We start from the raw sequence: 27,765 nt of genomic DNA, 5'->3' as shown, positions 1-27,765 counted from the left end.
CACATGCCTGGAGTACTGTCATAGATGGGTATAACTTTTCCAGGAAAGAAAAACCAAGGGAAAAAGGAAGAAGTGTTGCTTTATACATAAAGGTGCTGTACACACATTCAGAGATGCAGTATGAAGTAGAAAGTAGGCTCATTGAAAGCCTCTGGGCAAAGGTAAGAGGGTAGAGCAACAAAGGGGATGTCATGGTGGGCATATGCTACAGGCCACCAAACCAGAAAGAGGTCGATAAGGTCTTCCTTAAACAACTGGGAGTAGCTTCCAAATTAAAATGGCTGGTTCCTGTGGGGGACTTTAATTATTGGGACATCTGGTGGGAGGGAAACACAGAAGTGAACAAGCAATGCAATAAATTATTGGAATTTATTTGGTATAACTTTTTGATACAGATGGTAGAACTGAGACCAACTAGTGGGGGAGCTCAAACAGGGAGGAATTAGTAGAGAACATGAAGCTGGAAGATAACTTGGATGACAGTGACCATGAAATGACAGATTCAAGATCCTAAGGTGAAGAAGGAAGGGCAGCAGTAGAATAAAGACATTGAAATTCAGAAATGCAGACTTCAGCAGACTCTGAGACCTGGTGGACTGAATCCCCTGGGGGGCAAGTCTAAGGGGAAAAGGAGTGCAGGATTGCTGGCTGTACTTTACGGAGGCCCTTCCTTAAGGGGGCAGAATGAGCTATTCTGATGCTATGGAAGAATGGGACACATAACAGGAGGCCAGTCTGGCTAGGCAGCAATATTTTCAGTGAGTTGAAACTCAAAAAGAAATCCTACAAAATGTGGAAACTTGGGATTATTACTAGGGAAGAGTTTCTCACAGGCACATAGGGAAAAGGTTAGGAAGACCTGTTGAGCCCCAGCTCAAGTCTGGGATCGTGCCTGGTATGCAAAGGCCAATAAAGATACCAGGGGTGAAAGTACAAAGAAGATTTATTGCTAGCAATAAAAGGTGCAAGCAGAATAATTTCACATAACAAGCACGCAGATCACTATTTCTAAGCATCTTTTATACAGGAGTTTTTGAACCTTCATAAGCATCCTTGTTTGCTAATTGGTTATAAAGGAGTGACGCAAGGAGTTCTTCACTGAGCATGTCTCTATACCTGTGTTTTAGCCATGTATCTCATTTACATACATGTATGTTTCATTAGCATACTTCTTCCCCACCTAGGGGCGTGATTTTTAGTATTTTAATGAGCTCTTTGACCCAGTACTCTGATTCTGCTTTTGTTTTCAAGCCTCCTTTATCTAAGACTGTCTCCTCCTTATCATTGCAGATGAGCATTAGTCACATAACATTCCCTTTTGCTTGGTCTTTGCATAGTGGTTTCTAGGTCACTCCTTACAGACCTAGGTAGGATTTGAGTTGAAATTGGCCAAGGACTTAAAAGGAATGAGAAGTGATTCTACAAGTATGTCAAGAGTAAGAGGAAGACCAAAGAAACTGTAGGTCCCCTATGGAATGAAGAATGCAATCTAATTATGGATGATGCAGAGAAGGCTGAAATACTGAATGCCTTTTTTTTTTCTTCACAGATAGGGACAGCTACCTGATGACAAACACAGTTAGCAGTAAAGAGTCAAACAGCCTAGACTAGTGCCAGAACATGTTACAGATTACATACTTTACTTTTCAAAGTGGCAGGGCTGGAAGGGGGGGCACAGTAGGGTACTGAAGGAACTGGCTGAGGTAATTTCAGAGCCTTTGGCTATCCTCTTTGGGAACTTCTGGATGCTGGGAGAGGTCATGGATGATTGGAAAAGAGCAAATATATTACCCATCTTAAAGAAGCGGAAGAAAGAGAGTCCAGCGACTCAAACGCTAATCAGTCTGACCTCAGTACCTGGAAAGATCATACAGCAGGCTCTCAAGAAATCTACTGTAAAGCGCCTTGAGGAGAAAAAGGTAATCAGGAACAGTCAGCATGGATTAATCAAGAGCAAGTCATGCATGGCCAACCTGATTTCCTACTGAAGCTCCCTCTGCATGTTACAGGTATTGTGGAATTAACTAGTAAATTGAGCATTAACTTGAGACCAGCTACACATGCAAAGTAGCTATCACACCATAGAAAGGTCCAACCAGCTATAAAGGTAGACCTCAAAAATGTGTACTAACTTTATAACTGGTTGCTATCAAGTTTTAATTCGCAGGTGTAGCATGGTCTCCCCTGTAGCTGGGAGCCCCAACAGCTGACAAGGCTCCCAACTGCAGGGATACCCAGCTGGGGCTGGGAGTCCTGCAACTAAGGGGACTCTTAGACCTAGCAGCTGCTGACTCTGGGTCCTGACAGCACCTCACAGCTGCCAAGACCTAGAGTCCCACAGTTGCAGATGCTGGCTCCCACTGTTACAGATGTTACCAGTGCTCCAGGGCATGGCTGTGATCTTCTAGCCCCAAGGATGCATGGAGCCCCCAGGGCTAGGAAATTGCAGATGCTGTGGTCTTCCAGCCTCTGGAGGTCCCTGAACCCCTGGGGCAGGAAGATTACAGCTGCAGTGATCTCCCAGCCTCATGGGTACATGAAATCCCCAGGGCTGCTAAACCCTAGCTTCTGCAGACTTCCAGCCTTGGGGGTATGTGAAACCCCCAGGGTTTGTGGGGCTCTCCAGGGATGGGGGGGCGGGGGCTTTCAGCTGTGGGAACTTGCTTCTTACTGGTGCAGGGTTCTTGCCAGGATCAGGCTCCCCCTTCGCCAGCTGTAAGACATGATGGGATCTAATGCATGATCCCAAAATTACATGTGACATGGCAGGAGGCATGATCATGTGCATCCTGCATAGATCCCATTTTTGTCTTTACCTGCATTTTGTCTTTACTTGTAGAGGGGGGGCTAAGATAAGGTGACAGGCTCTGTGAGTGAGGGGAGAGCGGTGGATGCGATATACTTTGACTTTAGCAAGGCTTTTGACACTACCTGCCATTACATTCTCACTAACAAGCTAAGGAAATATTCAACCAGTAGTCATTAAGATTCATTGTCAAATTGGGAGGAGGAGGTATTGAATAGGGTTACTCAGGGGTATGTCCTGAGTCTTATTATTAAATATCTTTAATAAAGCTTTAAGGGTATTTGTACTCATGCACACACCGTAGTGGTGGGCACTTTGAAAAGCATCCAGTGCTGTGGAGTGTGCAACTGTACAAGCGGCGAAATGTGCATCAGTGCTGAGAAAATGGCAGCAGCATGCTTTCAAACTAAAACACATCAGAGGTGCTTTAGTTCAAAAGTGCACCACTGCCATTTTCTGCGTGCTGATGTGCATTTCACTACTTATACAACTGCACTCAGCGCCGTGTTACTCAATTCATTGAGTCTGCTCCCACCAGTGAATTTCTGGTGCATCGCAGGATGAAAACGTATGTGTATAAAGTCCCTAGATGACGGAACTGAGTGGACGCTTATTAGTAAGTGTTGGGTGGAGTTGCAGACACTCTAGAGAGTATGGCAAAGAGGAAGAATGACCTGGAAAGACTGGAAAAAATGGTCTGCAATGAATTGGCTCAGATTAAGCAAAGTCCTGCACTTGGGATGGAATAACTGCATGCACAAATACAGATTTGGGAATGACTGGTTAGGCTTTAGTGCTATAGAGAAAGTCCTGTGGGTTACAGTAGACCATAAGCTGAATATAAACTAGCAATGTGCCCTTGTTGCAGAAAAGGTTGGCAACATACTGGATTGTATTAACAGGAGTGCAGCTAGCAAATCACAGAATTGTAGAAAATGAAGGTTGGAAGGAACCTGAGGAGGTCATCTAGTCCAACCCCCTGCTCAAAGCAGGACCATCCCCAACTAGATTGCCCCATCCAAGCTTTGTTTAGCCAGATCTTAAAAACCTCCAAGGATGGAGATTCCACCATCTCTCCAGGTAACCTGTTTCAGTGTTTTACTACCCTCCTAGTGTAGTAAATCAGAGGGAGCTATTCTTTCACTCTATTCAGCATTGGTGAGACCTCATTTGGAGTACTGTGTCCAGTTTTGTGCCCCACACTTCAAGATGAATGTGGGCAGATTGGAAAGAGCCCAGTGCAGAGCAATTAAAATGATTCAAGGCCTGGGAAGTATGTCCTAATGACGAAAGGCTAAAAGAACTAAGGGCATTTGGTTTGGAGAAGAGACTAAGGGAGGATTTGATAACAGTCTTCAAACACTGGAAGGGTGATTATAGTGAATATGGATACACATTTTTCTTTGTGGCTGGACTGGGAATAACGACCTCAAGCTGCAGCAGAAGAAATTTAGCCAGAAGTTTGAAAAAAGAACTTTCTTACCAGCCTTTTACTATCTCCTCTCTGACCCCTGTTTTCCTCCTTACCCAGTACGTACAATGTTCCCATAAAGGGCTAATCTGTTTCAGTTGTGACTATACTGGCCCTTTTTTTTGCATTTCCGAGGTCCATGCTTTTTGGCCAATATCTATAAAATAGGGCAGAGGGAAAGGGAAGCCAGTAGCCAACCAATCTGTAGCAAAACTGGGAACTGAACCTAGATTTCCTCACTCTTAATCCAATCTCTAACCACAGTCCTCTCTAAAGAAATTGGAGGACCCAGGGTTTGGTATAGGAAAGAAGGTACCACTGCACACACAGAGATTTGAATATTTTACAGAAACCTTTAGATAATTTCCCATTATGGTTTCCATTACAAAAAAAAAAAAAATCTTTTTGAAAGTGCTTTTTTTAGCACCTTTTCCTTTTCTTGAGAATATCACTGTTTGAAATAAAGAGTGCTTGCTTTCTTATTACTCCATCAAAAGCAAATAGGTTCTGAAAAGTTGCAATGAAATAACTAAAGGAAAGAAAGGCTGGAACAGCTGGAACATTTAATAGAGTTAGATCGAGTTAATTCATGCTGAATTATCCATACTGCATAAATGTCTGTGCAAATGACAGACTTTAATAAGCCTTCAAAGCTGACAAAGTATTTATCACTGATTTGTTAATTTAAAATTTTAAAATCAAAATAACTGTGGCTTTCACAGACATGTTTAGATTGAATCTGACAGTAATTCGGAGTACCAGTTTCAGCTGCTTGTAATTATGCAGGTGCTTGGGCAGAGTGTGTTTTAGACATTTAGAGCTAGACTAAGTAACTAAAACCATACCCTTTATCGGGTAAGGCAGGGCTCCCTCATTCCAGAAAGACCATGAGAAAGGCTACACTTCAAATAGGAGCAAACTCTCCCAAGGGTTCCCTCTGTACACTAGGAGTGTGCAAACTGATCCATTTACATCTTCAAACTTTTTATGCCAGCCCTGATCCATGGGAAGGGGTGGAGCCATAAATCAGTCCTTTCTCTTCCCTTGCTGGAGATGTGCTCTCTGAGCATGCAGAACTGTGAACAACAAACGAGTCCTGGGATTTTCCATAGCAGTTGTTATTTCTCTGCTGCATAATTGGAAGGGAAATGTTAGGCTGATAGCTAGCCAAGCCCTACAAGGCTAAGCCTCTCTGGGGCATGTCCTCAAACGGATGAAACTGAACATTAAAAGTGAAATGCATTAGTAATGAACATAAATGTAATAATAAACAACAAGAATCCTTCACTGATCTTCAAAACTATTTTACAGATCTTGTGGCATTGTTGTTTGGTGTAGCTGACATTTTTCTAATATAAGACACTGTTTTTATCCACTTGAAAGCTTTGCCAAACCTTAATTACTGACTCTGAAGGTTTCCATACTGGGGTGCATAGGTGTACCTATGCTGAAAGATTTTTTTTTTTAATTCCAACCCAAACAGTTCATCTGTTGCCAAACAGGTAGTTGCTGTTTGTCCGTAGTAGAACATACTGTCCATGTTTTCTTTGAAAAAGTGTTATTGCTTCCCTCACTCTGCACCAGAACCTGATGCCTTTATATCAAGGATATATTTTTGCTGTCCCTGTGAAACGCTGACGAAATATGGCCAAGTCCTAAGGCCCAGGAAAACAGCTCAATAGAGACTTTCTGGAATTCTGCAGCTAAATTTCCCTCAAATTCCATCCACAGTGAGCGTGCTTCATCCTAGGGCAAAGCAGGACTTCCCTTGCCATTGCAATAAACACCATGCTGTGACAACTGGCAGCAGGGGCCATCCATTTTCTATGACCCCTATACCTGGGCCCCTGGAGCATTAGAGAAAAAGCTGCCTTTTGTTAGAAAAGAGTAGGTTAGGGGAAAAGGCCTGATAGGGCTGTGACAGATGACTGTGATTAGACACCGATAGGGTGGGTAAGAAGGAAACTAGAATGCGGAGCTGGGCCAGAGAGACAGAAGCTGGGAAAAGAGCTAGCTGGGAGTGACTGGGTGCAATAGGGTGTTTCTCTGGGGGCAACTGGACAGCCCTTGTGGTGGGGCTGCACCTGACTACCTACTCCAGCTCCCTAGTCTGGCCCCTTTCTCTCTCTCTCTCACCAGCCACATCTTGGTATTATTGGTGATGTTTCCTTGAGAGGCTTCCTTCAGGTAATCAAAGCCCATGCCAAACACACCTTGTCTACCTAATCTGCCCCTGGCCCCGAGTCTGAATGGGTAATGTGGGACTCTAACCCATCTCTTTCTCCTGCCTGTCTTTCCATTGGTAGGTGGAGGTCCAGCCCTGCAGGGCACCGGCCTTATTTTTCAGTCTGGGCTCTGGCCCCTTCCTAGGGCTCTTACTCAGAAACTGTCAAAAGAAGTTGGGGAAAAAAATGCAGGAAAAAATCAGTGTGCTGGGCACTCGGCTCTGCAGCCTCCTTGCCTCCCCTCACAGCTTCTCTGGTCCACCAAGTGTTACTAATATTATGAGCAGAAATGAAAGGAAAAAGAACAAAGAGCAGGCCCATACCAAGCTCTCATAAGCAGTCTGTGGTCCTCAGGGTACCCCTTTCCCCCAGGCCCTTCCAGTGCCAAAACAAACAGTTTTCAATCTGCTTGGGGCTCCGCCAGGGTGAACATAAAACAACCCTCAATTCTTTGCATCCCCTTCCCAGGTCCTCCCAAGGCACAAAAAGAAAAAAAAATGGAAATCCTTAGCACTTTGAGTACTTGCTCTTTCTTTCTTGGTCAACAGGGCTAGGGACAGACATTACACATAAAGCAGTTTAAGCGATCAGAAACTGGGTTAAACCTGTAACAGAACAGATGTTTGGTGCACATGTTTCAGTTTGAAAATGGCTGAAACAGGTTTGAGATAAATCTGGCTGAACATAGTACCAGACATAACTGATTTGGGTCAAACTGGTTTATGCAATGTCTGTCCCAGACCCTTTGCTGGTTTAAGTGATATCAGAGTCCCTCAGCATCCTGGCATGCTCTCTGGGCTGGGTGGAGCTCTCTGCTCCACAGCAGGGCTGTCCCCTCCCCTCTGCTCCCTGGCCAGAGCTCCGGCAGAGACTTGCAGGCACAGCAGGGTCTGTTGGCTTCCCCATGCCTCCCTCCCCCTGCCCCCTCACCACTTCCTGCTTAAGCAGGGATCCCTTCTTCCTCTCTGCCACAGCATGGACCATAGCCAGCATGTGGTGTGCTAGCTAATGCTGTGTAAGGCTCTGCCAGAGACAGCAGACACAGCAGAGTCTGCCTGGCTTCCCCCACCTCTCCCCCCCTCCCCCGCACTGCTGCAGCAGGAAATCCCTCCCCCTCCTCCCTCCCATCTCCCACAGCAGAGACCCCAGACACATGGATCCTAGGCATGTGCTATGCTAGCTAATGCTGCATGTGTGTGTCTCTCTCTCCAGTGAGAGACACACGCAGCATTAGCTAGCATAGCACATGTGTATCTATGTGCATCTCTCTCTCTCTGATTTCACTGGGACAGGCAGACAGTACAGTAACTGCTTAGGGCTTTTGGAGCTAATCAACAGGTCAGCCAGTAAGCTGTTTAAGAATTTTGAAGTAATGGAGAGAGGCCATTGTTTTGCTAATCGGGTGATAATAAATGTTATCAGCCCTAGGCTGGCTTGCTTGCCTGACAGTTTGCTGCACTCAGTATGACAAAGCAGGGAGGGAGATTGAAAAGCTTCGTATCATCAACAGATGCATGCACTGCATCCCCTCCCTTCCCTTTACCTCAGAGTGCTAGCCCGGGGCTTGGGGCTGGCAACAATCCCACTCCTTGAGCAGCCAGTGGGGAAAAGCCTGAGACCATGCAGGCAGACCTGCCTAATGAGAGTCGGGGCCTGGTCACACCCCCCTCAGCTCAACACTGGTAGGGAAGGGAGGGCTGCCCTCATGCTCCCCTGGCTTCTAGCCTGTGCCACTTCAGGCATGTGCCTAAATTTCCTCAGTCCAGAGAGAATGTGTGTCCAGTTTCAAACCAGCTCAGTCTAGCAGGTTAGACTAACCTGCAAAGATTGAATCAATTCAGGCTTAGGCTTTTTGAACGTCTGGCCCTAGCCCAGAAGTCCCTCCTGTCAGGCAGCAGCTGTCCTACCCAGAGGCGTTTCCAAGCTTCCCTCTCTGCAGGGCTCTGTCTCTCTCCACCACCACAGCCAGCCCCCACTCTCTAACCTGGGGAGATCTTATATCTCAGTCAACCATGCTCACCTGGGGAGCTGATCAGTCTTCCTGCTCCCTGGGCACAGCTGTAGTCAGTCTCAGCTGGGTCCTGAAGCCACTGATGGTGGGCTGAGCTTTGCAAGTGTGAGCCCCTGGCATTTCCTGGGATTTCCTGTCTGGGGTCCCTGCTCCCCTTCTACCACAAAATACTTCTCCCCACCTGTCCAGGTAGGGATTCCTTTGGCAGCTGAGATCTTCTCTACTCTGGGCACGCTGGCAGGGTCTTTCCTTACAGCAGGTGATCCTCCCCTTCTGTGGCCTACAAAGGTTTGGGCCTTACAGGGGCCCCACTGCCTTTCATTCCCTGGCCCCCTCTTCCCTGTAACAGGGTTGGGGTCCCCTGTTACATAAGACATGACTAGTTTAAGCACTTAGACTAGTTAGACCATTTAGAAGGAGGCTGAAATTCTAAAAACAAATAATTGATTATGTAATTAAAGACTAGGGCCAAAGTGCAAAGAAGGCTGAATGAAGGTTGAATGGATATTCCCAAACTTCTGAGTATTTGTCTTTGCCAATTTAACTAAGCAGCTCTTTGTCGGTGTGACATCTACTTGCACAGAGGGAGGATGTACATTCAAAATACCCAGTATTGCTCAGGCTTCCCAGGTGCTTTTTTTTTTTAAACAAAAAATCTCCAATCCTTTTTGTGATAAAAGCAGACCAGTAAATGAGAACCTACCAAAGAGTTACCTTACTCTGTTTCAATCATTATTATTTTATCTTTTGCAGAAGGCCACATGCACAGAGGAGTTATCAGAGAAATTACTTTTGCTTTGTAAGAGTTATAAGGCATTTGATCATAAATGCTGGAGTAAATTAACTGGGATTTCATGAGCAGCCAACTAAGAATGCTGATGGCACAAAGGAGTTTTGATATCCAAGAGATCACAGTTTGACACGAATTCCAACTACGTCTAGTGAGATGTAATGGGCTATGAATCATTTCTTATTTGTCATCTGTTTCATTTGATTACAAACATATGCTATTTATCAGTCAGTAGATTAGAAATAGAATTTGCTATGACTGATAACGGATGTAGAAAGATTACTGCTATAAAGGGTAAATGAGGGAATACTGAATTTTGTTTAACTGAACATATCTATAGCACATGCAAAACTGTATCTGAGAAAAAAAATAACTTTTGGGTGGGCTGGCTGCAAAGACAGTCGGAAACTGCTCTGTATTGTTCATGGAGAGAACAGCTATGCTAAGTTGCATTGTGGTGGTTTATTTGGCAAAGCACTTGATAGTGAATGAAGAGGAAAAACGGGCTAAAAATGCACTCCACTGCTTTCAAAATCATTTCTATCATTTAAGCACAATATTATCTGAAAATGAAGTATATAACTGTTTTTTTCCTTAGAATGGATCATCTGCAACATTCAGTTTGAAATCAGATTGTATCTGCATATGCACATTCAAGTGATTTGAGAGACTTCTCCCATCTTTGTTTTCCTGGTAGTAAAACTTACCCGGAGATTCCTAAACAGACATTCAAATACTGAACCCTTGAAGAGAAGACAGCTTGCTTGCTGATCATGTGCAACCAAGGGCCCCTATAGACACATCTCAGCATGCTATACAGGCTTCCTCAATCTGCCTGAAGACAGATGGCACCAGTGCATAGGGCAGCCCAGATTGGCTGACTCAAACTGCTCATGGGATGTAGGGATTATGAAGGGGGCATGTTATGCTCCTTGCTGGGCTGGAGCAGTAGAGTCCAGTGAGTGACACACTGTCCCCTAGGAGGGTACAGAAGGGATGAGTAAAGCTGAAGGGCTGTGCTATGGCTTCTCTCAGAAAAGACCATATTCACATTCACAGGAGAAACTCTCCTGGAACGATTTACCCCTGTTTAGCCACAGGTTGTTTTTCTCCTGGAACAGCCATTTTTGCTCTTGGAGAAAAATCCTGACCATCTGTACACTTGTGGTTTCCCATGGAAGAGCAGAGAGTCTCCCAGGAAAAACTGAACGTCTGTATTTGGCTTGAACAGGTTCATCGCAGTCATTAGTTTGGTGACAGGCAATTTATTAGAAAACCACCAGTCCTCTTCTGTTTCCTGTAGTGGTGGTCAATAACCTAAATACTGTTAGCACTGAAAAAAGTCACTATGGTTTATAACTAGGACAAAGAATCTTTTTTCTTCTTCTTCATATGGACCACCTAACAGGCTAGTATGCTTCCTACAGCTAGGGTGTTCCTGGGTATCTTCTCTCCTTTAATCTGTTTTTAGTCAAAGATCTAAGTACAGGATATTACACAACTTTTATGTTACTAGCTCAAACTCTTCCCTTTAATAATGACACATTACTGTTTTTAGTTCAGGAAAAGTCTGCCCTAGAAATGGGAGGTAAGGAAGGGCTAGGGAATGACAGAGATCTGTGTGCACTCTGGGAATCTGTTAAACAGTGAAACAGTATAATTGGCTAAGTATTTGAAAACTCACTTAATTCAAGTCTTCTCTCCTCTTAAAAATGTGAGAAGAGTCATGAGTCATTGGCATATGTTTCCAAATATATATGTAAGACTAATTTGTCTCATGTCTTTTGTGAAAAAAACAATTACAAATTGAAAATATTGTTGCTTCACTGCACTGTAGTTCTGCCAGCTTTTATGTTTCTGCTGGAGGAAGATCATTCTGGGTGGATAGACAGGGTGATGTTTAAGTTAGGGTTTTCATAGGTTTAATGAGCTGGACATACAAAGAGGCATAAAAGGGTAATATAAGTCTCAGATATTAAATTATTTCTAATCAGATGTTTTATCTTATCTTTTATTAGTTTAATGAGGATAAGGAGGCATATGCAAATTCCCATCTGAACCAGAATACAATTTAAACTGTGTCTAAATGAACTATTCCTATTTTACTGTCTGTTATTCTATGCACCTCTATGTATTGTAGCTATAAGTCTACTTTAGATAATAATTGTGCTTGAGATGAGTGTTGTGGGTATTTATATTTGTAACTTACCCAATTTCGGGCCAGGAGCTGCCTGCTGCTGGGGCAGGGGGACTTTTTTTTTTGGAAAATTGTTCATGTTCCAAGGCAAATCAGCCAGATCAATTCCAAATCTGTGAGTCGGTCAAAAACCATAAGTGGTCCTACTACTGGCAAATATCCTCTACCCCACCTGGGGCTTCAGATGTTTCCAAACCTTTGGCAGGCATCCTACGTGCAGGCCCAAGCCTGGAGTCTTGGGATTCAGATGCTCCTGGGTTTTGCTTGCCCTTAGCCATAAGGTCCCAGGAGCGAGCTAGGGAGAAGTTTCCCATTTCCATAAAGTGGGCATAAAGCCAAGGTCTTCCCACTGGAAGTGAAAGTGGGAGGTTAACTATACATTACCTCCAAAAATACTACCCTGTGTCTGGACAGTGGTTTTCCCTGGCCGCAACTATGAAAACTGCCTTGGTGGTCATGGTGTTTCCCCTGATTAAATGCAGTCAACACTGAATATGACTATGAAACAAACAGCCCATACTGGGGGACATTGTCCCAGCTGTGCTCTGAGCTCAGAGCCCTACCAGACGCAGGCCAGGAGCTAGGGCCAAAAGCAGGCCAGGAGCTGCCTGTTGCCAGGTGAGGGGGACATTGTCCTGGCCAGGCTATGAGCTTGGAGCCCATCCTGGCAGCAGGCAGCTCCTGGGGGCAAGGAGCAATTTCCCAGCCTTCACTCCAATCATGGAGCCAGGACCAGTATTTTCACTGTGCAGTAAGCCTACTTTGAATTAATAGCACGTGTAGACGCACACAGTCTCTTCCAGATCTATGATCCCAACAGAATAAGAAAAATCCTTCTCTTGGTTGCATCAGTTAGTAATGTAAGATGAAGGAAACATGATTTTACGTAGCTGTCACTAAGGGCCATACGCTACTCCCCCTATTAGGTGTATAAATGGATTTAGGCACCTAAATGCAAAGTATGATCATCTAAGTCCACTAAGTCTAATAGGTGGAGCACAATTTAATCCTACCTTTTTAATGGTAATTTTCTTTTTATGTATGCTAATGGGCAGATGGTTGGAGTAACTTTACAATATCCCTTTTTAATGTTGCTGACTTTATGAAATGTGTTCACTAATTATAATAAAATGTAATAATGTGAATATCCAAGATGAAGGAATCTGGTACCCATAGTAGAAGAAGTAACAAATACCCATTTTTTGTATTCTTTTCAAACACACTAATGAAAGACTAAGATTAATAGCTCTCACAATACTAAAGGATTAGAACTGCTAATTGCACGTAACTAAGAAAACGTATGTCTCTTAATTAATAAAGCATAGAGCTTTCAGCCTTTGACATCAAAATTTATAATCCCTAAGAAAAAAAAACAAGGGCAAGGATATATAACATTAAACCAGTACACAATTAACAACACTTTGTTTTAATTATCTTTGGGTGCAATTAATGTTGGCTCTGCAGTTCATTTTTCTTCTCTGATAGCTCCTTAGACTATTTATGTAGATTAATTCTTGAAGTATTGGCATTCGCTAATATGTGTTTTTTTTACAAGCTACTGCACAAAGCTGACATCAATGAAGGGAGCTGACCTTCCAGAACCAGATCCTGTCCATCTATAGTGTTATGTTTTTTCTTCTAGGCAGTTTGCCATAATTAATAAAAGGGTTATGACTTTATTGAACAACTTCTTATCAGTTGAAAGGACAGAAAGAATTGAAACAATCATGCAAAATGATTGAGATCAAGGCCAAGGGAGCATAAATCATGCATATTTAGAAACAGAAATCTGCAAGGAGACTTAAGTCATTCAACAAGAATTGATAAAAACAAGAGTGAAATGAAAAAAAGACTTATTCAAATTTTGTGGATCCAGGTAAAATGTCTACTTAACAGTAAATAACTATTCTATGTGGGGTTGCTGAGAATTACCGTATTCATCTGAATCCAAGATGACTCTGAATTTAAGATAACCCCTGAATAATTAGAGTCTATATATAATTTTTCATATATAGAATCTAATTATTGAAGAGTAGCCTTAAATTAGTCGCCCTCCCTGCCCCCCCCCGCCCCCTGCAGTGAGGAAAACAGCAGAAGGGGGGCAGGTGGCTCCACAACGTGTCCGCCCCCCTTGTCCCCACTGCAGTCTGCCCCAGTTGTGCCTGCACCCCAGGCTGCTTGTCCCCCTGCAGCCCCTACCCCCTGCCTGCTCCCCACAGCCTCTCTCCCCCACCTACCTCTTCAGACCTCACCCCCTCCTACCCCTCTGCAGCCTCTGCACCCTATAACCTCTGCCCCCCGCCTGATGCCTCCCTCACCTCCCACTGCAGTCTCTGGTCCCTTCCCCTCCCACCTCTTGTCAGGTGAGGCTCTGGCTCCATTTCCACCTGGGCACAGAGATCATATCTGGGCAGAGCATGTCTGGGAGGAAACAGAGCCAGAGCTGCACCTGACCGTAACTGGTGGGGGAGGATGGGGCAGAGTCTGGGAGGGAGCAGGCATGGGGACAGAGGCTGCAGGAAGGGGTAGAGGCTGAAGGAGGACAGAAGGGGAAAAAACCTCATCTTTAATTCAAGTATACAGTAATGTGAAACTACAATTATAAATGTCCTTTGTAATACTAAGTATCACAGTCCTTTGTATTTAGACCTGAATGCACAGCAACTGTTTATGTTCTATTATTTTTAAAAAACAAACGCTTCCTGGACACCAATATTTGGCTTGATTTTTAACTGGACTGGAATGAAAAGGAAGGCAGAAAGTAGAGTAAGAAACAGAAGGAAAACCTCCTTTTTTGCTTAACCAAAAACCTATAGGCCACATGATGAAGTCATTATTCATAGTTTACTCAGCCTCTACTCAGGCAAAATGGTTGCTAATATCATTAGAAACCACTTGGGCTGCTTGTACACGTGATGAAAATTGGCCATTTTTGCGGTTTAACTGCATCATGCTGTACATGTGCAGGGATTTTTAATGATTTAAATGAGTTTATTACATTGCAAACTCAACCACATCCAAAATAGTTTAGTTTGCTATCTGTAACATTGCAATCCTTGACAGTTCACCTCCCCCTCCCCCTGCACAGGAGAGGCGGGTTGAAGGCAGAAGTGGTGAGGGCCCTAATCCTTTTTTTTTTCCATGGAGCCTGCCCATGTGCCCTGTGGCCAGAGGGTGAGCTGCCAGTGGGCCAAGTGGTCCCTGAGCTGCAGAGAGCCCTGGTCCTTCCATCTGTGGTGGTGATGCCACCTGGGGCAGCCTGGGAGGGCTATTAGCAGGCGGGCGCTGCCCCAGCTCAGGCTCAGGGAACAGATGGATTGGGCTGAGTGCTGCCTGGAACTGGGCAGCACCCACCTGCTAGCCACCTGCCTAGGTGGCCCTGGGGGGTGCTGCTGCCATGGAGGAAAGGCCCTGCAGCTCAGGGCATGCCAGCACCTCTTCCCACAGCCACAGGAGAGGTGGGCAGGCTCCACAAAAAAAAAAAGTATAGGGTCCCTCACCATAACGGTGATGGAAACCCCTAAATTGAAACAGTAGGTTTTTAATCATCACAATTAAAAACCCACCATTTCACTTCAGGGGACTAAACCTCCATCATGTGTACAAGCGGCCTTGTATTCCATACTGATAAGCACAGTATGGAAGAAAATGATCTAAGAATGGAATAAAAACTTTAGAATTTGACATTACTTGGGACATGTGTTCTGATTCTGCAGTCATGCACATGTTGAAATCTATGTGACTACTCTTCCATAAAATTAAATCTGAATCATGGTTTGCATTTGCAAGATTCCAATGTTGACGGCACGTTGCTGGCTGTCTCCTAACAAAACAGAAACACTTCTTACTCACTGCCATTGCCATGCATTTTAGAAGTGGGGGAAGCTGTCATCATATCCCATACTTTCTACCTAAAAACTCTCAACAATGCCCCAAAAAAATACACAAAGTAACCTCTGTGAACAGTTCTCTTTGTGGTCTGCTAAGGAATGTGACATTTTCCACATTATGACAGTGACTACTACCTATCGAAAAAGTGCTTCTTCAAGCAACTAGTCTAGCTATTGCAAATTCAGCAATAAACACTACAGAGAAACAATGCTGGTTTTATGACAGTTATTAAACTGTGCATGCTATACAAGATTTACACAATTAACACTTGAAACAAAGATAGAAAGACACAAGTTTTCTTATTATATAGTCTCAATGGGTTTGATGGGACTGAATTAAAATTATTTATGAAGTTCTTTTTAAGGATATATGATCCTTGACATTAGAGAAGGATCCTTTCAGTGGTTTCAAGATTGAGCTTTTTGCTCATCCTTGGTAAATGAATCATGATAAAAAAATACTATGTAACATGAGTCTAGGTGAACTGTGAAAGACAAGATTTATACCACACTGTGATTCAGTACCAATAAAAGAGCTGGGGACCTTTTATGCGTAAAGTTGTTTTATTTCTTACCTCCAGAGCTTTCAATCGTTGTAACAGCAATTTTGTCTTTTCTTTTTCCTCTTCAGCACTGCTGCTTTCACTTCTTGAACCCTCATCTGCTGTCGTGTGAACATCTTCCATAGTTTCTTTGTGGTTTTTGTCTTCAGACAGCTTCTCCTGAAATGATTAACATTTTTTTCAATATTCACAAGAAGAGATAAAATAAGCCAGACAAGAGTAAATGTCATCAGTCTAATGAGAGCCAGTACTGATATGATTACAATCCTGAATAACCAAGTCATAAAGATTCTGCTAATTACATCACAAACTTAGTTCTGCAAAGAAGTCTTCACAGGTGAATCTTCATGCCTGCCTCCATTTTCACTGACTTATGCAATACTGTGCAAGATGCCCCTATTCGCCTTTTGAAGATATGGAATCTATATTATACATTTCATTAACAAAACAACTGTATGTTCTTTAAAAATTGTCGGTACATGAACTTGACCTGCCAGCTTCCACTGAGTATACTTTCACTAAGCTACAAAGGCAATTTATCTAGGGAATGTCAACAATGAAAAACCCCTTCAAGGTCAGGGTGTCCAGACTGTGGAATAAACTCCCACCAGTGGTAGTACAGTCACCTACCCTGGAAATCTTCAAAAGGAGACTGGACAGTCACTTCGCTGGGCTCACTTAACCCCAGTTGTCTTTTCCTGCCTAGTGCAGGGGGACTGGTAGGGCTATGCAAAGCTTCAGTCGTTGATTCGATTTGGCAGAGATTTGGCCGGATTTGGCGGCCGAATCTCCAAATCCAAATTGAATCAGGAGACCCTTTAATCTTTCCGAATCAAATCAGAACCCTCTGAATCTATTCAGAGAGATTTGATGATTCAGACATAGACATAGCTTTATATGGTTTTTCTACATACCTCAAGGTTCCAGGAGGCTCGTGAGTGCTGAGATGCTAGGGTGGATGGAGCGTCCCACAGACATGCGGGGATGTCCCCGGTGCACTCAGCAGCGGACCTGGAAGTGGACCAGAAGCACTTCCAGTCCACTTCTGGGTCCCACAGATATGTGGGGAGGTCCCCGGTGCACTCAGCAGCAGACCTGGAAGTGGATCAGATGCACTTCCAGTCCACTTCTGGGTCCACCGCAGAGCTCGTGGGGGACCACCTCCACCAACCCTGGCTCAGTGAATGGTGCCTCCTGGGTCTGGGGGGGCACCCAGGGTCCCCCAGCAGCTGATCGCCAAGCCGGGGGGCATGGAGGGGGGGGTCCCCCGCATGCCCAATGCTGGACCTGGAAGTGCACCGGAAGTACTTTAAATGGGCTACCAGGATGCCCATTTAAAGTTTCCTTTGAATACACCAGCACACAAAGAGCCCAAGACTGGGAAGCTGCTCCTGCTCCCAGATTCCTTGCCTGGACCTTTGAAAAGCCTGTGTGAAGCTGGGTTGGGCTGCAAGCATGCTCTTTCAACATGCTAGTTCACAGGGAACCTGAGACTGGGGAACAGTTCCCTGATTTTGGGCACCCTGTTCAAAGGACTCAGGTGTAGATGGGACGCACACATGACATTTAAATGTCCATGCACAGAGGGAGTCTCGGTTTGGGGAGCACCTCTCCCCCCCAATCTTAGGCTCCTCCACAGGCTGACATGGTCAAAATGAGTGTATGCAGCTGGAAACTGGTCCATGGGCCACCTTTACTGAGCAGTGGCAGACACACAATGGGATCTGAGGAATTTTATATCAGATACTCAAAATTGTAGGTCTTGCCATGCCAGAGCTTAAATGTCTCGCATGGCAGGACATGCTATTTTTGGGAACCAGGATAAAATGTCTCAGATCCTACCTCATGATTATATTAATGTCTGGCAGTGGCCTAGGAGGACACACGTGCTTTCTGCAAATTCATGCATCAGGAACAGGGGACAAGTCATGCCGGAGTATGGACAGGGGGAACCTCCCCTTGTGCCCCTGTGCAGACATGCAGGCAATAGAACAATGGGCCCTAATTAATTGTTGTGAATAAACAGTGTATTCCCATGATGAAAAGTAGAAAGAAACATGGGCTATCACCTAATCAAATTTAAAATCCAAGCCCCAAAACAATTCTCCTCATGCATAATTTTACACACCTGAAAAGCTCTATTGAAACTACTGAGAATACTAACACATACAGAATTTATGCATATGTAGAAGAAACTGTAGAGTCAGAGCTTAAGCTGTAAACAGAAAGATATCTCTGTTTCACTGATGTGGATCTGTCAGAAATTTGGTTTATTAATTTTAATTAGTGAACTTTGGTTGTTGGGTTTTGCAAAAGACCCACAAAATCTTGGATTTGAATGATGAACCCTACTAATCTGGGTAATTCTGGACTAATATTCTATATTTAGAAGCAAAGAGTGCCTGGGGAAAACGAGTTGAGAGGAAAAATCCAATAGAAGATAGACAATATATAAAATATTCTGTGAGAGGAGCAGAGGAGGGGGTGCAGAAAAAATAGAAACTAAGAAAAATACCCAGATATGTATTTATACTCTTTCTCTCTCATTAGTCATACAATACTCAGCACAGTAAATAGGCAAATGTATACTCAGCACAGTAAATGGCCTATACACAATTAAATAGGCAAAGTCCCTACAGAGCTTAAATCCTAATTGTTTGTTATAAAAAATTGAAAACAAATAATTGTAAGAAGAGGAAGTGGGAAGAAGGGATATGGATACAAAGGGATGGGTGACCTTACAAAAAACTGAGACAGATATATATTAAGGCCACTTTTTTATGTGCATTTCTTCATAGTTCTCACATACATAAATATATATGCTTAAATGTCATTTAGGACAGCACATTTATTGAACGGTGTTTGTTAAAACAGGGCATTTTCCTTGTACACACAAAGATGTATTTAAAAAGAGCTGACTCAGCTTTGGAGGAAAATGGAAAAAAACTCACCACTTCACAAAATCTGAAAGTACTTTCATAGGTCTAATGGTAAAGTAATCTAGCTCTATCAAGTCAAATCAGCACTATGAATTTTATTCCTAATTGGGTTTTTTTCTAATTGGCTTAGAAATTGGCTTGCAATGTTACAGCCTTTAACCAGGAATCAGTTTTATCTGGTATAGTTTGACTTACTGAATGCTGTCATTTAAAACAGGGTTTTTTATGCATTTCTGGACTATACGTTTGTTTGCTCCAACCAATTTCAAAGATCTGGAACCAAGTTTCCAAAGTCAGCAATTGTTCCCTACGTAACTATATAATACAATGTTTGGAACTAAGGCCTCTGACAGGTGTTACATTTAAGATGTGATTAACTGGTTCCCCTGTGATTAACTGGCTGCAGTTCCTGGGGGAGGGGAGTGCAGGGAGCCAAGCTTGCTACTCAGTGGTGCAATGGGATCTGATGCTTGATCCCACAATTGTGCATCCTGCCATACATGTACAGCATGGTAGGAAGTGCAACTGTTAGGATCATGGATCAGATCCCATTACGTCTTTAATTTAGCATCCATCAGTGGCCTCAGAAACATCTTATTTTTAGATGATTACAAATTTTGTGACCTTTGGACAACATACTATTATTGAAGGTCTTGCTATGTCATGCCCCATGATTCAGAGGAGAAGCAACAAGCTTCAAGACAAGGGTCCTGGACAGCCTGAAGGACCCTGACCAAATTCTAAAGAATATGCCAGAATGGTGAGCTAAGTTAGGAAAATGGCCTATACACATGCTTAGTATGTTGTGTAGAGCTATATATGTCTTGGGATTTCTCAAATAGAGTGATCCATTTTTCTTAACCTTTTGAGAAGTCCCTGTGTTCTATGTTATCAATGCCATGAGTTGGAATGAACTAAAAACCTAGCTCGAGATTTAGGGATGGAAGTGTTTTTTAGCAACCAAAGTGTTATGGGATCAGTGCTACCCTGAAGGCCTACAGCACTGGATTTCAAGGGCCCATGTTCTTATTGGAGTAAAAGTCAGAAATGTAGGCCTGTCAAAAGAAGGTGAGAGTAACAATGGAGCATGGAGCCCACTCAGATGCAGTGAAGTTTAAAGCACCTGGATCCAGCATAATAGGACCCACAATAGCCCAGTGATTGTCCAGCAGGGGGAAACAAAATAACAACCCACTTTATCATCACCTACATATAAGGACGGAGTACTGGTGTTCAGAAGCAGTCTTGCCCTCACTGGTCAATGGGAATTTTATCACTGGATTCAGTGTCTTGGTTCATATTCTCTAGTTACTGTAACTTGACGTTGTTCCACTTAAATCAACAAAGCCATGATTTAAAATGGCCTACAGTCTGGCCTTTTATCACTACATATGTATTTTTTAAAAAGATGTAAGTAGCATACAATGATGAACACTTTGTTCTAGTACATTATGGCCAATAGTAAGCAACAGCTGTAGGCAGGCCCAGAAACCTTGAAACGGCAAGAGTACTAGAATCAATGTGAAGATAGCCATTACTGACGACACTGAGCTAGGAAACTTCAGAATGCAGTGACCTGACTGAAACTTGTCGGAAAACTGATTTTCAGCAAGATGAATTATGAGGGAGCAGCTCAATATCCCTGCCTGCCCCTTTCCCCTCTCCCAGCAAAAAGATGCAATGAAAATTACAAATGGAGGTAGGCTGAAATCTTGATGGAACTCAAAATGACAAATTGTCTTTTTTAGAATACAATAAAAACATACTCTTTTCCTTTCATCCCAATGATAAGAAGTCTCTTATTAACAAAAAGACATTTTCAACAACAGTTATAAACAAAACGAAGACTATCTATGTAAAAGGAACCACTCGAGAATTTTCAGAAGCACGTGGTAAGTTGGGTGCTCCATTCCTATTTCATGATTCCATGAAGGGCAAAGAGAATGGAAATTGGATAAAGGAGACAGATCTAGCAGCTTTCTTACCATAGCATCTGGTCCTCTTGGACAGGCAAATATTAATGGGTGTCTCAACAGCTTTTTTGAACCAAAATTTGCAGTTTTATACATTTGAGAAACTCACTTTACTAAGGTATGTGTTAATGGCAATGCCACATTACTTGCCTATACTCCCCTGTTGCTGGGGCACTGAAAAAGAAATCTGACCATGTCTTAAGAATGACACAAATTTATGAAAAATATTTGCAAGAAAAATCAACTATTGCTATTAAAATATTTCATTGGATAAAAAAAGACATTTCAAATCATTAAACAAAAAGAGTGAATCATTGGAAAATAGCAATGAGTGCAGTTAAGAACAGCCTCAAGAGGCCCTGAAACAGCCACAGGGGACACATTCCTTGCAGTACTCTGCTACTCCAATAAAATAACAGACAGAGAAGCACAACAGCAGTGATTGGTAGGTAGAAAGATCTTTTACTATTATTCTGTTATGGTGTCCAGTCAGAACAGGTACTCCACTGTGACTGCACAAATATGTCATGAAATGATCCCTATCCTATGGAGCTGATGATCCAATTTGGGATTTTACAATCTAATTTGCAACCTAGGAGCTATTTACACAGATTGGAATCCTTGTGTCTGTTAAGAGAACAGAAACCATTAGCGTCATTGATCAGCTGTCAGGCATTGATGAATTGAGCACTTGCCTGTGGCAAACATTAAGACTTATGAAACATGGAAAGCCACTGGCACTGGAGTACATATCAAAGTAAAGGTTGTTGGTCGTGTGCAACATACTTTCAGAGTGTCTTGTAACAAAGGGACGTTCAAAGCAAATGGGGAGTAAACACATCTCAAATTGTTTGTGTTGCTGGAGCTGCTGATTTCTTTATTAGTGGTTGCTGGTGATAGGACACATCTTGGTAGTGAGAGCACTAAAAAGTACCTGTTTTATAGCTGTGTCAGTGGCAACAGTGGTGTAAGTGCTAGTATAGATAGTTTGGGACATTTTAACCACTCTCTATCATGAAAACCTATTTACACGATAAAAAACCTTAGACCTATCTATACTAGCTGCAGTATCACCAAATATTGGGTGGTTGTAACGGGGGAAAATTCAGATTACAAGACAGAAATCTTGCTTTCCCTAACCAGATAAAAATTAAGGAATGTCTCAGGAGGGCGTTAGTGCCTTACAAGTGATTACTTTTCTGGCAAATAACATAGAATTGTTGGAAAATTTATACCTTCACTCACAAGAATTAAAGCACATTTCCATTATTTTTATAGGCTTGGTATGCAAATTTGTGGAGCCTCAAATCAGTTTCATTTTAAAACAGAGTACCGTATTCAACAACTACAAACAATCTCTTCATTTCAGCTTCAGGTGTCGGAAATGAGTGATGTTTTTAATTCTGCTTTTTTGTATATAGTCCCTTTTATTTTTAAGCCACCAGATGATATTAAATATAGGGACTGATAACTAATGTAATTTTTTACTAAGGGGATATCCATAGTTGTAACTTTATAAAACAGAATGCAAAAATACTATTTTATCCCTACTATGAAACTATGAAATACACATCTAAGTTATGTACATGACTATGTATAACTTCCTACATAAATATAAGGCAGAAAAGGTCCTTTGCTTTCCTATGATTACATGTACACACACCAGAAAATGCCTATATGACATGGATAGCAATGTAATAGCAGCCCGAGCCACTTCTGCTTATCAGCCCCAACTCAATTAAACTACGAACTCCTTAGTACAGGGGTCTGAAACCTACAGCCCACGGGCTGAATTTGAAAAGACTGGATCTGGCCAATGGCAGCTCAGGAAATAGGCAACACTCCAGCCAGACCAGCAAATGAGGTTTCCCCACGGTCCTACTACTTATCTGTTTTGATCTATTCCCTCTTCAGCATCTTCTGTTCACCAGAGGGATACAGAAATTTGGGCCCTGGATATCCCTGGGGACCCATTACTGCTGGGTCATAATCAGTGGCCCATGGTGGAAAAAGTTTGCCATCCCCTGCCTTAGTAAATTTTGATTGCTTCCATATGAAATGCTTCTGAGACTTCCATAAGTTTAATTCTCTTTGAGCCTTCTCTGCTCTGCTAAATGAATACACACTAACTCCATACTCTCTCTCCAGTTTTCAAACAATATATAGGACCACTGATGTCATAATAAATTCTGAAAATCATTTCTTGCAATACTATTGTGTTGTCTTTCTCTGTTCCTCCATGGTGTACATTCAATTTTATTTCCCCCATAGACCTGCTAGGTGCAGCACTATTCCTCACTGTGAATAAGCGCTCACAATGTGAACAAGTGTTATGTGGATAAAAAATGTGCACAAGGCCTTCTTCCTGGTGGGAGGAGAGAAACAGCCTGCACTATGCACAACAAGCTCAAACAGCTTGAATTGGCAGGCTGACAAAAGGAAGCTTGAAGATTTTCTCCGAGGCATCTGTATTTTTCACAGGGTCTTTTTATCTTTAATCATAGCAGAGATTAGTTCATCATAGCTTGATACTATATTTTGTGGCTCAATCACTCTAAAAAATGCCCCCTGAATTTTACTAGAGACCTCTTGTATATTTTGTAACCTATTCCACTCCATGGGACCTGAAGTGCATAAAGTCATTAGGTATAATAAGTCCAAGCTACATGAGAGAGAGGGTGCAGTGGATTAGAAATGCATCTCCACTGAGGTCCTTTGAAAAGTAAGAAATGATGAGGTCACAGTGACATCAACTTTTCTGCTCTCTAAGTGGATTTTTTAAAATTCTCTTTACTTGCTAATCGGGATATCTTCTACCTATTAAGCTCTGTGACCCATGTCTGAAGAAAAAGTAACTAAGCAATCAATTTGGAATGCATAATGACTATGTATTCCAATTCTCTATGCACTGTCTATTTGCCTTGATATCCACACATGAACCTACAGTTTTTCTTTACTTGAAATCTATTTATTCACTTGTTTTCTTTTCCAGTGCTGGTACGGTAGAGTAAAATATACCTTTGTTTTAGACAGCACATTAGGAAATGCAATAATAATATTTTCTTGTACAGCTGGCAGCTTTGGTTCAGAACAAGCTGACCAAATTTGAAGGAAAAGAAAAGGATTCACATAAATCAGAAGATTTTACAGAAACATCACAAATTGTTCACAGTTTAACATTACTGCTGTCAGGCAAAACATATAAAATTCTCTTTTTCATCTCTGGATTTGACTTACAAAGTGAAAAGAGTGAGCAGTAAAATCCCCAAGATTAAATGTGCGTGATGGATAAGAGAACAAAGTGTTTTCTTTATGTCTCTAATATGAACCTACAACCACTGGCATATCAATCAAAATCTACTACACATTATTCTTCACTCAAAACACTCCTAAATATTGCAGGCTATCAGCCCTATTGAACAGTCCTGCAGTTACATTAATACATTTTCTAATGATGCTTTTATTGCCTGTTCCATCTATCAGTAACATTTATTTCTTCTGAAAAACTTTGAATCTAAGAGACATGTGGAATAAAGGAAACCTGTAGAGTGGAATGAAATATTGAAAAGAAAATTAAGATTAACCTTAATTAAATGTCTTAAATGAAGCAAATGGCTTAATGGATGGATAATGAGATACAGAGTCTTTTGTCTATAGATTATCTGTTCAAATGTGGTCTGCAGTAATCAAGTAGAATAGCTGTCTGGTGATCCACACAAAATGAATTGCTGTTAGTCTGCAGAGACACATATATATTAGGGGTGTGCAAAGCTTCAGTCTGTGATTCAATTCAGAGAAGATTTGGGCTGATTTGGAGGCTGAGTCACTGAATCCGAATCAAATCAGGAGAAGAAAAAAACCTCTGAATCGATTTGGAGCCTCCAAATCAATTTGGAAAAGATTTGGAAAAGATTCAGAGATTCAGAAGGCAGTCTTTCAGGGGAACAGAAACTGAGAAGAGGGAGGGAGAGCAGGAGGGGAAAGACTGACATCTCTGGCCAGTGACTGTGATCTTTCCCTGAGTCCCCTTCCAGTCATAGTGGTCTGAGGGAGGGATGTAGAAACAGCATATAAGACTGTTTGCAGGCTTTGTGTGCTTTTTGTGAGCTGTTTGTACCTGAGCAACAGTGTCTGAAAGGTACTGGACTGCCTTGGCTTCCTACCTAGTCAGTCTCCTGCTAGTTTCTGTTCTTGGAAAGGACTGGATATAGTTTACTAAACAGAACCCCTTTACTTACCCCTAAACAATCCATTTCTTTCAATTTATGTTTGTTCTTGTTCCCCCCTCACACACACACTTTTTAAAAAGAAAGCTGTGTTTTCCCTGGCAGTATGATCCATCAATGTGCAGAGAAGCACATACTTTATACACACTCACACACATACATCATAGAAGAAGAAGTCAGATAACACAACACATAGGAGGCTGATGAAGTGAAGTTCATAGGCCCGGCTGTGAAAAGTAGTTTGTGATTTGTTTCCTCTCAGGATCAGGCCTGAGAGACTGGAGACAGAGTGTTTTCTTGTGATAAATGTGCCCCCACAGGTAGTTGGGTATTCTTGTCTTTGATAGATTCTGGTGTGCAGTTTGTGGGGTACTGGAGATAGTTGGCAGGTTTTGTATTTTGGGCTATAGAAAGTTGGCTTCTCATGATGAGGTTAGCAAGGTTCGGTGCTTGTTTGCATTTACAAACCTCTTTTCATAGACGGGTCTATGAACTTCACTTCATCAGTTTCTTAGGTGTTGCAGGGCACTAAGGTGCCTGCTCCTTTAAGGGCTGAAACCACCTAGGGAGAGAGCCCTAGCAGTCACTCAGGAACCCCTCATCTGCAAGTTACCAGGGCAGCAAGAATGAGGGAATTAGCCTGCACCTGCAGGCAGTCAGCTGACCGGAAGAGGCAGGGCTTGGGGCATATATAAACCCCAGGGCTGGGACCAGAGAGGGAGTTCTCTGCCAGCAGCCAAGGGGAAGGAGCTCTCCTAGAGGAAGCTAAATTAAGAGGCTTGACGGCCCATCTCCTGCTTCTGGTAAGATTAAGGGACTTCGGGAGTTCACCAGACCCTGGCCTACAAGGCATGTTGTGCTGGGGGAAGGGTGATTCATTTAAAGGGACAGAGCACACCCTGAGCTGCTTGCATTATGTTATAGCCCAGGGGCTCATATTTTGATTTCTGTTTGTAAGCCGGAGGATTGGGTTGAGGCTACTGGGGAAGGAAGAAGCCTCACTGAGGGGCCCACTACAGTGTGGAGACCCCAGCGCCAGTGTGGGCGCTGTATCTGGGGTGCACAGATCCCAGCGCCAGTGTGGGCGCTGTATCTGGGGTGCACAGATCCCAGCGCCAGTGTGGGCACTGTATCTGGGGTGCACAGACCTCAGTGCCAAGGGGCACACAGAGAGAGAGAGACAGGGCTGTGGAGAGCCCAGCGCCGAGGGGCGCAGAGAGAGAGAGAGAGAGAGGGCTGCAGAGAGCCCAGCACCGAGGGGTGTAGAGAGAGAGACAGAGCTGCAGAGAGCCCAGCGATGACCAGAGGCTAAATGAAACTAAGACCTTAGAGGGACACTGTGTGAATGGCATCTGCGAGGCTTGGGGTGTAGTAAAGGTGTGGTTTGGAGACGCGCATCTAGCCCATAAGGCTGAGGGTGTCCCAAGACATCCATTTAGGAGCGGGATCCAAAAAGGATCCAAGAACCCACAGAGTTCAGTGGGGTCCATCAGGATGTGTCCAAACAAACTTGAGGGCAGCCTCCCTATTTATAATAGTTACACCAAGACGGGGCAGGATTGGCAGGGTCAGGGATCCCTAGGCATATCACAGCCATCTCCGGGGACCCCATCCCGTGACACTACGTACAGAAACTCATGGACTCAATATAAACATTGGATTTATGACACATTACAACCTGCTGGACATCTGACTCCCCAGGTACCTCTCCACTTTTACCTGCTACATCCCTCTTCCCCCCCCACCCAGCCGGTCTCTCTCACCCCCTGACACCTCCATTTCTACTCTCACTGAAACATTTCCTTGCCTGCATTGCATGCCAGGCTCTGGATTTTTTACTATTCCTTCCATCCAGGAACAAAACACACACACACCAACTGCAGGTGCTTCCTCAGCCTGATGAGGGGTTTTTCAACCCAAAACCTTGCTAAGATATATTTCTCTAACTATTCAGTTACCAGATTGACCCAAATAAGCTTGTCTGCCAGTGCCTTGTCCTTAGACCAACATGCCTAGCACCTGACTGGAAGGAGGCAGGGCCCTGGGCACATCTAAGCCCCAGGGTTGGGGCTGGCAGGGAGAGTTCTCTGGCAGCTGCTGGAGAAGAAGCTCCTGCAGGAGAGGAAAGAAGGGCTCTGTCACAGTTTGGCTGCCTGAGATGCTGCTAGTGCTACTGTGCTGCTTACTTACCTGTCGTTATTTAAAGTGGTGGACTGAGATGAGGCTGTAGGGGAGGAGGAGGAGACCTCATTGGGGCACACTGCCATGTCATGTAGAGGCCCCAGTGCCAGTGAGGGCATGCCTTAACACACACACAGTGTCACACACGTCATGAGTTTTGCTTGTCAGCAGCTTGAGGTGCAGTTTTCCAGAAACCCCTGCACCTATCTCATTGAAACATGGCAGGCTTCATGCCCTCAGAAGGGGCTACCATCCCTGCAATTTTTATTTGAATCAGCCAAAAAATGACAAAGGTTTGATACTTCAGTGATTCCCCATTATAGTCTATGGCCAAATCTTCCGAAGCTGAATCGCTCCGAATCAGTGCTGAATTGATTCAGAATAGTAATCCGAATCTCTGAAGCGAATCACTGTTCTCTGAATTGCTTCCCTATTCACACAGACCTAATATATATATCCCACCTGATCCATATGGTAATATGAATATACTGCA

General features: G+C 43.2%; 1 protein-coding gene across 6 annotated transcripts in view; it reads right to left on the bottom strand.

The window, feature by feature from the left end:
- The window catches only part of NCKAP5 (NCK associated protein 5), a 464,916-nt gene that overhangs the window by 178,622 nt on the left and 258,529 nt on the right, over positions 1–27,765 (bottom strand). For all 6 annotated transcript variants that reach the window (XM_059727432.1, XM_019480457.2, XM_059727427.1 and 3 more), the window contains exon 5: positions 15,966–16,112. In XM_059727432.1, coding sequence (XP_059583415.1) covers positions 15,966–16,112 — 147 coding nt within the window. The remainder of the gene's footprint in view (positions 1–15,965; positions 16,113–27,765) is intronic.

The sequence above is a fragment of the Alligator mississippiensis genome, chromosome 4 (genome assembly GCF_030867095.1).
Source record: "Alligator mississippiensis isolate rAllMis1 chromosome 4, rAllMis1, whole genome shotgun sequence".
Taxonomy (NCBI): domain Eukaryota; kingdom Metazoa; phylum Chordata; order Crocodylia; family Alligatoridae; genus Alligator; species Alligator mississippiensis.
This window is presented reverse-complemented; position numbering and strand designations above follow the sequence as displayed.